General features: G+C 44.9%; 1 protein-coding gene across 1 annotated transcript in view; it reads left to right on the plus strand.

Annotated features, from left to right (window-relative positions):
* The first annotated feature begins 2372 nt into the window (after window positions 1–2372).
* Window positions 2373–12328, plus strand: part of LOC139394464 (protein kinase C beta type-like) — a 54402-nt gene continuing 44446 nt past the window's right edge. The window contains exons 1-2 of the mRNA XM_071142532.1: window positions 2373–2858; window positions 4388–4419. Of these exons, the coding sequence (XP_070998633.1) occupies window positions 2656–2858; window positions 4388–4419 (235 nt within the window). The 5' untranslated portion in view covers window positions 2373–2655. The remainder of the gene's footprint in view (window positions 2859–4387; window positions 4420–12328) is intronic.

Below are 12328 nucleotides of genomic sequence, written 5' to 3' on the forward strand. Positions count from 1 at the left end.
TAGTCAGCATTTCACTGTAACGTCTACTACACCTGTTGTATTCAGCATTTCACTGTAAGGTCTACTACACCTGTTGTAGTCAGCATTTCACTGTGAGGTCTACTACACCTGTTGTATTCAGCATTTCACTGTAAGGTCTACTACACCTGTTGTATTCAGCATTTCACTGTGAGGTCTACTACACCTGTTGTATTCAGCATTTCACTGTGAGGTCTACTACACCTGTTGTATTCAGCATTTCACTGTAAGGTCTACTACACCTGTTTTCCTAGTGGTTTATCTCCTTGATGGTTCAGATCTGGAGAGAGGCTGGGCTTTACCTACCAGGATCCACGTCACTCCCTTAGAGCTCTGTGACTTTACCCTCCTATTCTACCAGGATCCTTAGAGCTCTGTGACTTTACCCTGCTATTCTACCAGGATCCTTAGAGCTCTGTGACTACCCTCCTATTCTACCTGGATCCGTAGAGCTCTGTGACTTTACCCTCCTATTCTACCAGGATCCTTAGAGCTCTGTGACTTTACCCTGCTATTCTACCAGGATCCTTAGAGCTCTGTGACTTTACCCTCCTATTCTACCTGGATCCGTAGAGCTCTGTGACTTTACCCTCCTATTCTACCAGGATCCTTAGAGCTCTGTGACTTTACCCTCCTATTCTACCAGGATCCTTAGAGCTCTGTGACTTTACCCTCCTATTCTACCAGGATCCACGTCACTCCCTTAGAGCTCTGTGACTTTACCCTCCTATTCTACCAGGATCCTTAGAGCTCTGTGACTTTACCCTGCTATTCTACCAGGATCCTTAGAGCTCTGTGACTTTACCCTCCTATTCTACCTGGATCCGTAGAGCTCTGTGACTTTACCCTCCTATTCTACCAGGATCCTTAGAGCTCTGTGACTTTACCCTGCTATTCTACCAGGATCCTTAGAGCTCTGTGACTTCACCCTGCTATTCTACCAGGATCCTTTGAGCTCTGTGACTTTACCCTCCTATTCTACCAGGATCCACGTCACTCCCTTAGAGCTCTGTGGTTTTACCCTCCTATTCTACCAGGATCCACGTCACTCCCTTAGAGCTCTGTGACTTTACCATCCTATTCCACAGTTCTATATTCTGGTGTTCTAGCTATTCTACTGTTCTATATTCTGGTGTTCTATCTATTCTACTGTTCTATATTCTGGTGTTCTATCTATTCTACTGTTCTATATTCTGGTGTTCTATCTATTCTACTGTTCTATATTCTGGTGTTCTATCTATTCTACTGTTCTATATTCTGGTGTTCTATCTATTCTACTGTTCTATATTCTGGTGTTCTATCTATTCTACTGTTCTATATTCTGGTGTTCTATCTATTCTACCGTTCTATATTCTGGTGTTCTATCTATTCTACTGTTCTATATTCTGGTGTTCTATCTATTCTACTGTTCTACATTCTGGTGTTCTATCTATTCTCCCGTTCTATATTCTGGTGTTCTATCTATTCTACTGTTCTATATTCTGGTGTTCCATCTATTCTACTGTTCTATTCCATCATCCTCTACATTCTAGATTTCCACCCACGTCCTTCTCTTTCTCACTGGCTGAGTGGCTGGTCAGATGATCTTCAACAAGTGTCCAGGTTGTTTATCTCTCTGGGGATGTTTTAGACCTACAAGCACAAACATTCACTATCATTCAATAACATTCACTAACATACAATAATAACATGCAATATCATTCACTAACATTCAGTATCATTCAATAACATTCACTATCATTCAATAACATTCACTATCATTCAATAACATTCACTATCATTCAATAACATTCACTATCATTCAATAACATTCACTATCATTCACTAACATGCAATATCATTCACTAACATTCACTATCATTCACTAACATGCAATATCATTCACTAACATTCAATAACATTCACTATCATTCAATAACATTCAGTATCATTCACTAACATTCACTAACATTCACTATCATTCACTAACATTCAATATCATTCACTATCATTCACTAACATGCAATATCATTCACTATCATTCACTAACATGCAATATCATTCACTAACATTCAATAACATTCACTATCATTCAATAACATTCAGTATCATTCACTAACATTCACTAACATTCAATAACATTCACTAACATTCAATAACACACCCCTTCTCTCTTGTCAGTATCTCTGTCTCTCTCATGACCTAGGCTACACCCTACTGTTCACCGAAATGTTTGCGACAAAAACAGTCCCTCTGTCTCTTCCTACACACTCACACCGTGTACGGTGGAATTCGGAGTAGATAAGGGGGAGGGGCCTTCATTGCCCCCAATCTCACGGTTCCAGCGCAACACTCTTCCTGCAGACAACATACACACTGCACGAGGCGCTTCGCTCACACACCAGCAGCACGTCGCCACAGCTGTAGCAGCGCTGCTCAGTCTCCGGGGGCTGTGGGAGATCCGAGCGAACAGGGAAGCAGGGCCCACGGGGAGTCGGGGACCCAGCAGTGTGAGGCTTGGCAGGAGTCAGGACATTCACACCGAGCGAACACCGGGGGGAAACCGACACTGAGAGAGGAATAAGGGAGGGAGGCACCTTCTGAAAAAGACACACAACTCTCTCTTTCCTCCTAATTTCAAAACACTTCCGCGTTAAAATGGCTGACCGCGAGCAGGGCAGCAGCGACGGAGAGAGCTCGAGCACCGGGGGATCCGAGCGGCGGGAGAGCGGGGCCGCGAGGGGCTTCGCGCGCCAAGGAGCTCTGCGCCAGAAGAACGTGCACGAGGTCAAGGACCACAAGTTCATCGCGCGCTTCTTCAAGCAGCCCACGTTCTGCAGCCACTGCACGGACTTCATCTGGTTAGTGTGCGTGCGTGGGGGATGTGCGTGTGTGTGTGCGGCGCGCAGGGTACAGGTGATTCACCTGCTGCTGAATGACTTTAGCCAGGCAGAGAGAGACAGAGAGACGCATGAATTGCTAACAAGAGATATAAACCCACAGCCTTTACACACAGCCTCCAACAACCGAATGGAACATGGTTGTATAACCATTAGTCCGCCATTGTTAGTGTCCTATGTGTGGTCAGACCCACCAGAGACAGAGAGTCAGTCTATCGACCATTCTACCATTCTATCGCATCACACACTGACTCCAGGTGGTTGGTGTGTGTGTGTGTGTGTGTGTCGGTCCATTCAAGGATGTTATGATCTGATTTATCTTCAGCTCATTAAGTACAAACTGAATGGGGGGGTCAGGTAGACTGGTGTTAGAGGGGGGGTCAGGTAGACTGGTGTTAGAGGGGGGGGGGGGGGGTTCAGGTAGACTGGTGTTAGAGGGGGGGGGTTCAGGTAAACTGGTGTTAGGGGGGGGTCAGGTAGACTGGTGTTAGAGGGGGGGTCAGGTAGACTGGTGTTAGGGGGGGGGGGGTCAGGTAACTGGTGTTAGAGGGGGGGGGGGGGGGTCAGGTAGACTGGTGGTTAGAGAGGGGGGGTCAGGTAGATTGGTGGTTAGAGAGGGGGGGGTCAGGTAGACTGGTGGTTAGAGAGGGGGGGGTCAGGTAGACTGGTGGTTAGAGAGGGGGGGGTCAGGTAGATTGGTGGTTAGAGCGGGGGGGGGGTCAGGTAGATTGGTGGTTAGAGCGGGGGGGTCAGGTAGACTGGTGGTTAGAGGGGGGGGGGGGGTCAGCAGGTAGACTGGTGGTTAGAGGAGGGGGGTCAGGTAAACTGGTGGTTAGAGAGGGGGGGTCAGCAGGTAGACTGGTGGTTAGAGGGGGGGTCAGGTAGACTGGTGGTTAGAGGGGGGGGTTAGAGGGGGGGGGGGGTCAGGTAGACTGGTGGTTAGAGCGGGGGGGGTCAGGTAGATTGGTGGTTAGAGCGGGGGGGTCAGGTAGACTGGTGGTTAGAGGGGGGGGGGGTCAGCAGGTAGACTGGTGGTTAGAGGAGGGGGGTCAGGTAAACTGGTGGTTAGAGAGGGGGGGTCAGCAGGTAGACTGGTGGTTAGAGGGGGGGTCAGGTAGACTGGTGGTTAGAGAGGGGGGGGTCAGGTAGACTGGTGGTTAGAGGGGGGGGGGGGTCAGGTAGACTGGTGGTTAGAGGGGGGGGGTCAGGTAGACTGGTGGTTAGAGGGGGGGGGGGTTGGTAGACTGGTGGTTAGAGGGGGGGGGGGTTGGTAGACTGGTGGTTAGAGGGGGAACACAGAACCCTGTGTTTTTGTCTGTTGTTTTGTCAGTAATGTGGACGTTCGGTGTGTTTGGACCCCAGGAAGAGCAGCCAATGAGGATCCCTAATAAATACAACCACAATTCCAACGTTAGAAAGTCGTGTGTTGTAGTGAGGACATTCCATCATCGGAGTCCATAATAAACCTCATGTTCCATTTCTCTTCACAGGGGGTTCGGGAAGCAAGGTTTCCAGTGTCAAGGTAGGACTTATCTACGGGCCTGTGGGCCTACTATAGTAGTCTATATATAGGACTTATCTACGGGCCTACTATAGTAGTCTATATATAGGACTTATCTACGGTCCTGTGGGCCTACAATAGTAGTCTATATGTAGGACTTATCTATGGGCCTGTTGGCCTACTATAGTAGTCTATATATAGGACTTATCTACGGGCCTACTATAGTAGTCTATATATAGGACTTCTCTATGGGCCTGTGGGCCTACTATAGTAGTCTATATATAGGACTTATCTACGGGCCTGTGGGCCTACTATAGTAGTCTATATATAGGACTTATCTACGGGCCTGTGGGCCTACAATAGTAGTCTATATGTAGGACTTATCTATGGGCCTGTTGGCCTACTATAGTAGTCTATATATAGGACTTATCTACGGGCCTACTATAGTAGTCTATATATAGGACTTCTCTATGGGCCTGTGGGCCTACTATAGTAGTCTATATATAGGACTTATCTACGGGCCTGTGGGCCTACTATAGTAGTCTATATATAGGACTTATCTACGGGCCTGTGGGCCTACAATAGTAGTCTATATGTAGGACTTATCTATGGGCCTGTTGGCCTACTATAGTAGTCTATATATAGGACTTATCTACGGGCCTACTATAGTAGTCTATATATAGGACTTATCTACGGGCCTGTGGGCCTACAATAGTAGTCTATATGTAGGACTTATCTATGGGCCTGTTGGCCTACTATAGTAGTCTATATATAGGACTTATCTACGGGCCTACTATAGTAGTCTATATATAGGACTTATCTATGGGCCTACTATAGTAGTCTATATATAGGACTTATCTACGGGCCTGTTGGCCTACTATAGTAGTCTATATATAGGACTTATCTATTGGCCTACTATAGTAGTCTATATATAGGACTTCTCTATGGGCCTACTATAGTAGTCTATATATAGGACTTATCTATGGGCCTACTATAGTAGTCTATATATAGGACTTCTCTATGGGCCTATTGGCCTACTATAGTAGTCTATATATAGGACTTCTCTATGGGCCTGTTGGCCTACTATAGTAGTCTATATATAGGACTTATCTATGGGCCTGTTGGCCTACTATAGTAGTCTATATATAGGACTTCTCTATGGGCCTGTTGGCCTACCATAGTAGTCTATATATAGGACTTCTCTACGGGCCTGTTGGCCTACTATAGTAGTCTATATATAGGACTTATCTATGGGCCTACTATAGTAGTCTATATATAGGACTTATCTACGGGCCTGTTGGCCTACTATAGTAGTCTATATATAGGACTTCTCTATGGGCCTGTTGGCCTACTATAGTAGTCTATATATAGGACTTATCTATGGGCCTGTTGGCCTACTATAGTAGTCTATATATAGGACTTCTATATGGGCCTGTTGGCCTACTATAGTAGTCTATATATAGGACTTCTCTACGGGCCTGTTGGCCTACTAGAGTAGTCTATATATAGGACTTTTCTACGGGCCTACTATAGTAGTCTATACAGTGCCTTGCGAAAGTATTCGGCCCCCTTGAAGTTTGCGACCTTTTGCCACATTTCAGGCTTCAAACATAAAGATATAAAACTGTATTTTTTTGTGAAGAATCAACAACAAGTGGGACACAATCATGAAGTTGAATGACATTTATTGGATATTTAAAACTTTTTTAACAAATCAAAAACTGAAAAATTGGGCGTGCAAAATTATTCAGCCCCTTTACTTTCAGTGCAGCAAACTCTCTCCAGAAGTTCAGTGAGGATCTCTGAATGATCCAATGTTGACCTAAATGACTAATGATGATAAATACAATCCACCTGTGTGTAATCAAGTCTCCGTATAAATGCACCTGCACTGTGATAGTCTCAGAGGTCCGTTAAAAGCACAGAGAGCATCATGAAGAACAAGGAACACACCAGGCAGGTCCGAGATACTGTTGTGAAGAAGTTTAAAGCCGGATTTGGATACAAAAAGATTTCCCAAGCTTTAAACATCCCAAGGAGCACTGTGCAAGCGATAATATTGAAATGGAAGGAGTATCAGACCACTGCAAATCTACCAAGACCTGGCCGTCCCTCTAAACTTTCAGCTCATACAAGGAGAAGACTGATCAGAGATGCAGCCAAGAGGCCCATGATCACTCTGGATGAACTGCAGAGATCTACAGCTGAGGTGGGAGACTCTGTCCATAGGACAACAATCAGTTGTATATTGCACAAATCTGGCCTTTATGGAAGAGTGGCAAGAAGAAAGCCATTTCTTAAAGATATCCATAAAAAGTGTCGTTTAAAGTTTGCCACAAGCCACCTGGGAGACACACCAAACATGTGGAAGAAGGTGCTCTGGTCAGATGAAACCAAAATGGAACTTTTTGGCAACAAAGCAAAACGTTATGTTTGGCGTAAAAGCAACACAGCGCATCACCCTGAACACACCATCCCCACTGTCAAACATGGTGGTGGCAGCATCATGGTTTGGGCCTGCTTTTCTTCAGCAGGGACAGGGAAGATGGTTAAAATTGATGGGAAGATGGATGGAGCCAAATACAGGACCATTCTGGAAGAAAACCTGATGGAGTCTGCAAAAGACCTGAGACTGGGACGGAGATTTGTCTTCCAACAAGACAATGATCCAAAACATAAAGCAAAATCTACAATGGAATGGTTCAAAAATAAACATATCCAGGTGTTAGAATGGCCAAGTCAAAGTCCAGACCTGAATCCAATCGAGAATCTGTGGAAAGAACTGAAAACTGCTGTTCACAAATGCTCTCCATCCAACCTCACTGAGCTCGAGCTGTTTTGCAAGGAGGAATGGGAAAAAATGTCAGTCTCTCGATGTGCAAAACTGATAGAGACATACCCCAAGCGACTTACAGCTGTAATCACAGCAAAAGGTGGCGCTACAAAGTATTAACTTAAGGGGGCTGAATAATTTTGCACGCCCAATTTTTCAGTTTTCGATTTGTTAAAAAAGTTTGAAATATCCAATAAATGTCATTCAACTTCATGATTGTGTCCCACTTGTTGTTGATTCTTCACAAAAAAATACAGTTTTATATCTTTATGTTTGAAGCCTGAAATGTGGCAAAAGGTCGCAAAGTTCAAGGGGGCCGAATACTTTCGCAAGGCACTGTATATAGGACTTATCTACGGGCCTGTTGGCCTACTATAGTAGTCTATATATAGGACTTATCTACGGGCCTGTTGGCCTACTATAGTAGTCTATATATAGGACTTATCTATGGGCCTGTTGGCCTACTATAGTAGTCTATATATAGGACTTCTCTATGGGCCTGTTGGCCTACTATAGTAGTCTATATATAGGACTTATCTACGGGCCTGTTGGCCTACTATAGTAGTCTATATATAGGACTTATCTACGGGCCTGTTGGCCAACTATAGTAGTCTATATATAGGACTTATCTACGAGCCTGTTGGCCTACTATAGTAGTCTATATATAGGACTTATCTATGGGCCTGTTGGCCTACTATAGTAGTCTATATATAGGACTTATCTACGGGCCTGTTGGCCTACTATAGTAGTCTATATATAGGACTTATCTACGGGCCTGTGGGCCTACTATAGTAGTCTATATATAGGACTTATCTACGGGCCTGTTGGCCTACTATAGTAGTCTATATATAGGACTTCTCTATGGGCCTGTTGGCCTACTATAGTAGTCTATATATAGGACTTATCTACGGGCCTGTTGGCCTACTATAGTAGTCTATATATAGGACTTATCTACGAGCCTGTTGGCCTACTATAGTAGTCTATATATAGGACTTATCTATGGGCCTGTTGGCCTACTATAGTAGTCTATATATAGGACTTATCTACGGGCCTGTTGGCCTACTATAGTAGTCTATATATAGGACTTATCTACGGGCCTGTGGGCCTACTATAGTAGTCTATATATAGGACTTTTCTACGGGCCTGTTGGCCTACTATAGTAGTCTATATATAGGACTTATCTACGGGCCTATTGGCCTACTATAGTAGTCTATATATAGGACTTATCTACGGGCCTGTTGGCCTACTGTAGTAGTCTATATATAGGACTTATCTACAGGCCTGTTGGCCTACTATAGTAGTAGGTTACTATAGCAGTCTATATGTTGTAGTAGGTTACTATAGCAGTCTATATATTGTAGTAGGTTACTATGGCAGCCTATATATTGTGGTAGGTTACTATAGCAGCCTAGTCTATATATTGTAGTAGGTTACGATAGCAGCCTATATATTGTAGTAGGTTACTATAGCAGCCTATATATTGTAGTAGGTTACTATAGCAGCCTATATATTGTAGTAGGTTACTATAGCAGCCTATATATTGTAGTAGGTTACTATGGCAGCCTATATATTGTAGTAGGTTACTATAGCAGCCTATATGTTGTAGTAGGTTACTATAGCAGCCTAGTCTATATATTGTAGTAGGTTACTATGGCAGCCTATATGTTGTAGTAGGTTACTATAGCAGCCTATATATTGTAGTAGGTTACTATAGCAGACTATATGTTGTAGTAGGTTACTATGGCAGCCTATATATTGTAGTAGGTTACTATAGCAGCCTATATATTGTAGTAGGTTACTATAGCAGACTATATGTTGTAGTAGGTTACTATGGCAGCCTATATATTGTAGTAGGTTACTATAGCAGCCTATATATTGTAGTAGTTTACTATAGCAGCCTATATGTTGTAGTAGGTTACTATGGCAGCCTATATATTGTAGTAGGTTACTATAGCAGCCTATATATTGTAGTAGGTTACTATAGCAGCCTATATGTTGTAGTAGGTTACTATGGCAGCCTATATATTGTAGTAGATTACTATAGCAGCCTATATATTGTAGTAGGTTACTATAGCAGCCTATATGTTGTAGTAGGTGCCTATATATTGTAGTAGGTTACTATAGCAGCCTATATATTGTAGTAGGTTACTATAGCAGCCTATATATTGTAGTAGGTTACTATAGCAGCCTATATATTGTAATAGGTTACTATAGCAGCCTATATATTGTAGTAGGTTACTATAGCAGCCTATATGTTGTAGTAGGTTACTATGGCAGCCTATATATTGTAGTAGGTTACTATGGCAGCCTATATATTGTAGTAGGTTACTATAGCAGCCTATATATTGTAGTATGTTACTATAGCAGCCTATATGTTGTAGTAGGTGCCTATATATTGTAGTAGGTTACTATAGCAGCCTATATATTGTAGTAGGTTACTATAGCAGCCTATATATTGTAGTAGGTTATTATAGCAGCCTATATGTTGTAGTACGTTACTATAGCAGCCTATATATTGTAGTAGGTTACTATAGCAGCCTATATATTGTAGTATGTTACTATAGCAGCCTATATGTTGTAGTAGGTGCCTATATATTGTAGTAGGTTACTATAGCAGCCTATATATTGTAGTATGTTACTATAGCAGCCTATATATTGTAGTAGGTTATTATAGCAGCCTATATGTTGTAGTACGTTACTATAGCAGCCTATATATTGTAGTAGGTTACTATAGCAGCCTATATATTGTAGTAGGTTACTATAGCAGCCTATATATTGTAGTAGGTTATTATAGCAGCCTATATGTTGTAGTAGGTTACTATAGCAGCCTATATATTGTAGTAGGTTACTATAGCAGCCTATATATTGTAGTAGGTTATTATAGCAGCCTATATGTTGTAGTACGTTACTATAGCAGCCTATATATTGTAGTAGGTTACTATAGCAGCCTATATATTGTAGTAGGTTACTATAGCAGCCTATATATTGTAGTAGGTTATTATAGCAGCCTATATGTTGTAGTAGGTTACTATAGCAGCCTATATGTTGTAGTAGGTTACTATAGCAGCCTATATGTTGTAGTACGTTACTATAGCAGCCTATATATTGTAGTAGGTGCCTATATATTGTAGTAGGTTACTATAGCAGCCTATATGTTGTAGTACGTTACTATAGCAGCCTATATATTGTAGTAGGTTACTATAGCAGCCTATATGTTGTAGTAGGTTACGATAGCAGCCTATATATTGTAGTAGGTTATTATAGCAGCCTATATGTTGTAGTACGTTACTATAGCAGCCTATATGTTGTAGTAGGTTACTATATACACGTCATTATAATACAGTAGCCAAATGTAATGACTAGAAATATTCCCCACGTTGCTATGGTGATCTGTTGATGGTTAACGGTTAGACCCGATGTCTTCTGTTGTCTTCTGGTCCGTCCCATCTGGTGACAGGTGGTTCCGTTGTCACGGGAGGAGTCGGTTACACGGGGAGGGGCAGCGGGGGTGTGTCCAGCTGTGATGTCACGCTGTGATTGATCCCAGTCATTATTTATAGCAGGGATGGGAAACTTTGATTTGGGTGTGGGTGGGGGCCGCTCATCATGATGGGTCTTTGATGGGGGTGGGGGGCCACTCATCATGATGGGTCTTTGATGTGGGTGGGGGTGGGGGGCCACTCATCATGATGGGGGTGGGGGCCGCTCATCATGATGGGGGTGGGGGCCGCTCATCATGATGGGTCTTTGATAGGGGTGGGGGCCGCTCATCATGATGGGGTGGGGGTGGGGGCCGCTCATCATGATGGGTCTTTGATGTGGGTGGGGGTGGGGGGGCCACTCATCATGATGTGTCTTTGATGGGGGTGGGGGGCCGCTCATCATTATGGGTCTTTGGTGGGGGTGGGGGCCGCTCATCATGATGGGTCTTTGATTGTGGTGGGGGGGGAAGCCGTTCATCATGATGGGTCTTTGATAGGGGTGGGGGTGGGGGCCGCTCATCGTGTTGGGGGTGGGGGCCACTCATCGTGATGGGGTGGGGGCCGCTCATCGTGATGGGTTGGGGGCCGCTCATCGTGATGGGTTGGGGGCCGCTCATCGTGATGGGGTGGGGGCCGCTCATCGTGATGGGGTGGGGGCCGCTCATCGTGATGGGTTGGGGGCCGCTCATCGTGATGGGGTGGGGGCCGCTCATCGTGATGGGGTGGGAGCAGCTCATCGTGTTGGGGGTGGGAGCAGCTCATCGTGTTGGGGGTGGGAGCAGCTCATCGTGACGGGGTGGGGGCCGCTCATCGTGTTGGGGGTGGGAGCAGCTCATCGTGACGGGGTGGGAGCAGCTCATCGTGACGGGGTGGGGGCCGCTCATCGTGTTGGGGGTGGGAGCAGCTCATCGTGACGGGGTGGGAGCAGCTCATCGTGTTGGGGGTGGGAGCAGCTCATCGTGTTGGGGGTGGGAGCAGCTCATCGTGATGGGGTGGGAGCAGCTCATCGTGTTGGGGGTGGGAGCAGCTCATCGTGACGGGGGTGGGAGCAGCTCATCGTGTTGGGGGTGGGAGCAGCTCATCGTGACGGGGTGGGAGCAGCTCATCGTGACGGGGTGGGAGCAGCTCATCGTGACGGGGTGGGGGCCGCTCGCTGGTCTGCGTACCCACATCCATAACTCCTCTTGACAGCAGAGATCATTTGTGGGGTGGAGAGAAAATGTCTCGGTTTAAAGCACGTTTTCTGCAGTGGTCCACATTTTTCCGCTGGGTGGAGAGAAATGTTTATTTCTGATATGATATCTGAGTGAGAGTGACTAACAAAATCAATATGGCCGCCCCCACGGACGGTAATTAGACCATGTTGCCAAGTTTAGATAGCTGGCTACCTAACTAATTTAGGGGCCCTGATTTCTAGAGATTGCATCATCAGTCGGTGTGTGTGTGTGTGTGTGTGTCAAGTGTAGACTGTATGAGCAGTCAAACGGTACTATGAGGTAAGAAGCAGCAGGCTGCAGAGATGATACCAGTGTCTAGTCAGAACGTACAACAGAGATGATACCAGTGTCTAGTCAGAATGTACAACAGAGAGATGATACCAGTGTCTAGTCAGAAC

The sequence above is a fragment of the Oncorhynchus clarkii genome, unplaced genomic scaffold (assembly GCF_045791955.1).
Source record: "Oncorhynchus clarkii lewisi isolate Uvic-CL-2024 unplaced genomic scaffold, UVic_Ocla_1.0 unplaced_contig_466_pilon_pilon, whole genome shotgun sequence".
NCBI classification, from domain to species: domain Eukaryota; kingdom Metazoa; phylum Chordata; class Actinopteri; order Salmoniformes; family Salmonidae; genus Oncorhynchus; species Oncorhynchus clarkii.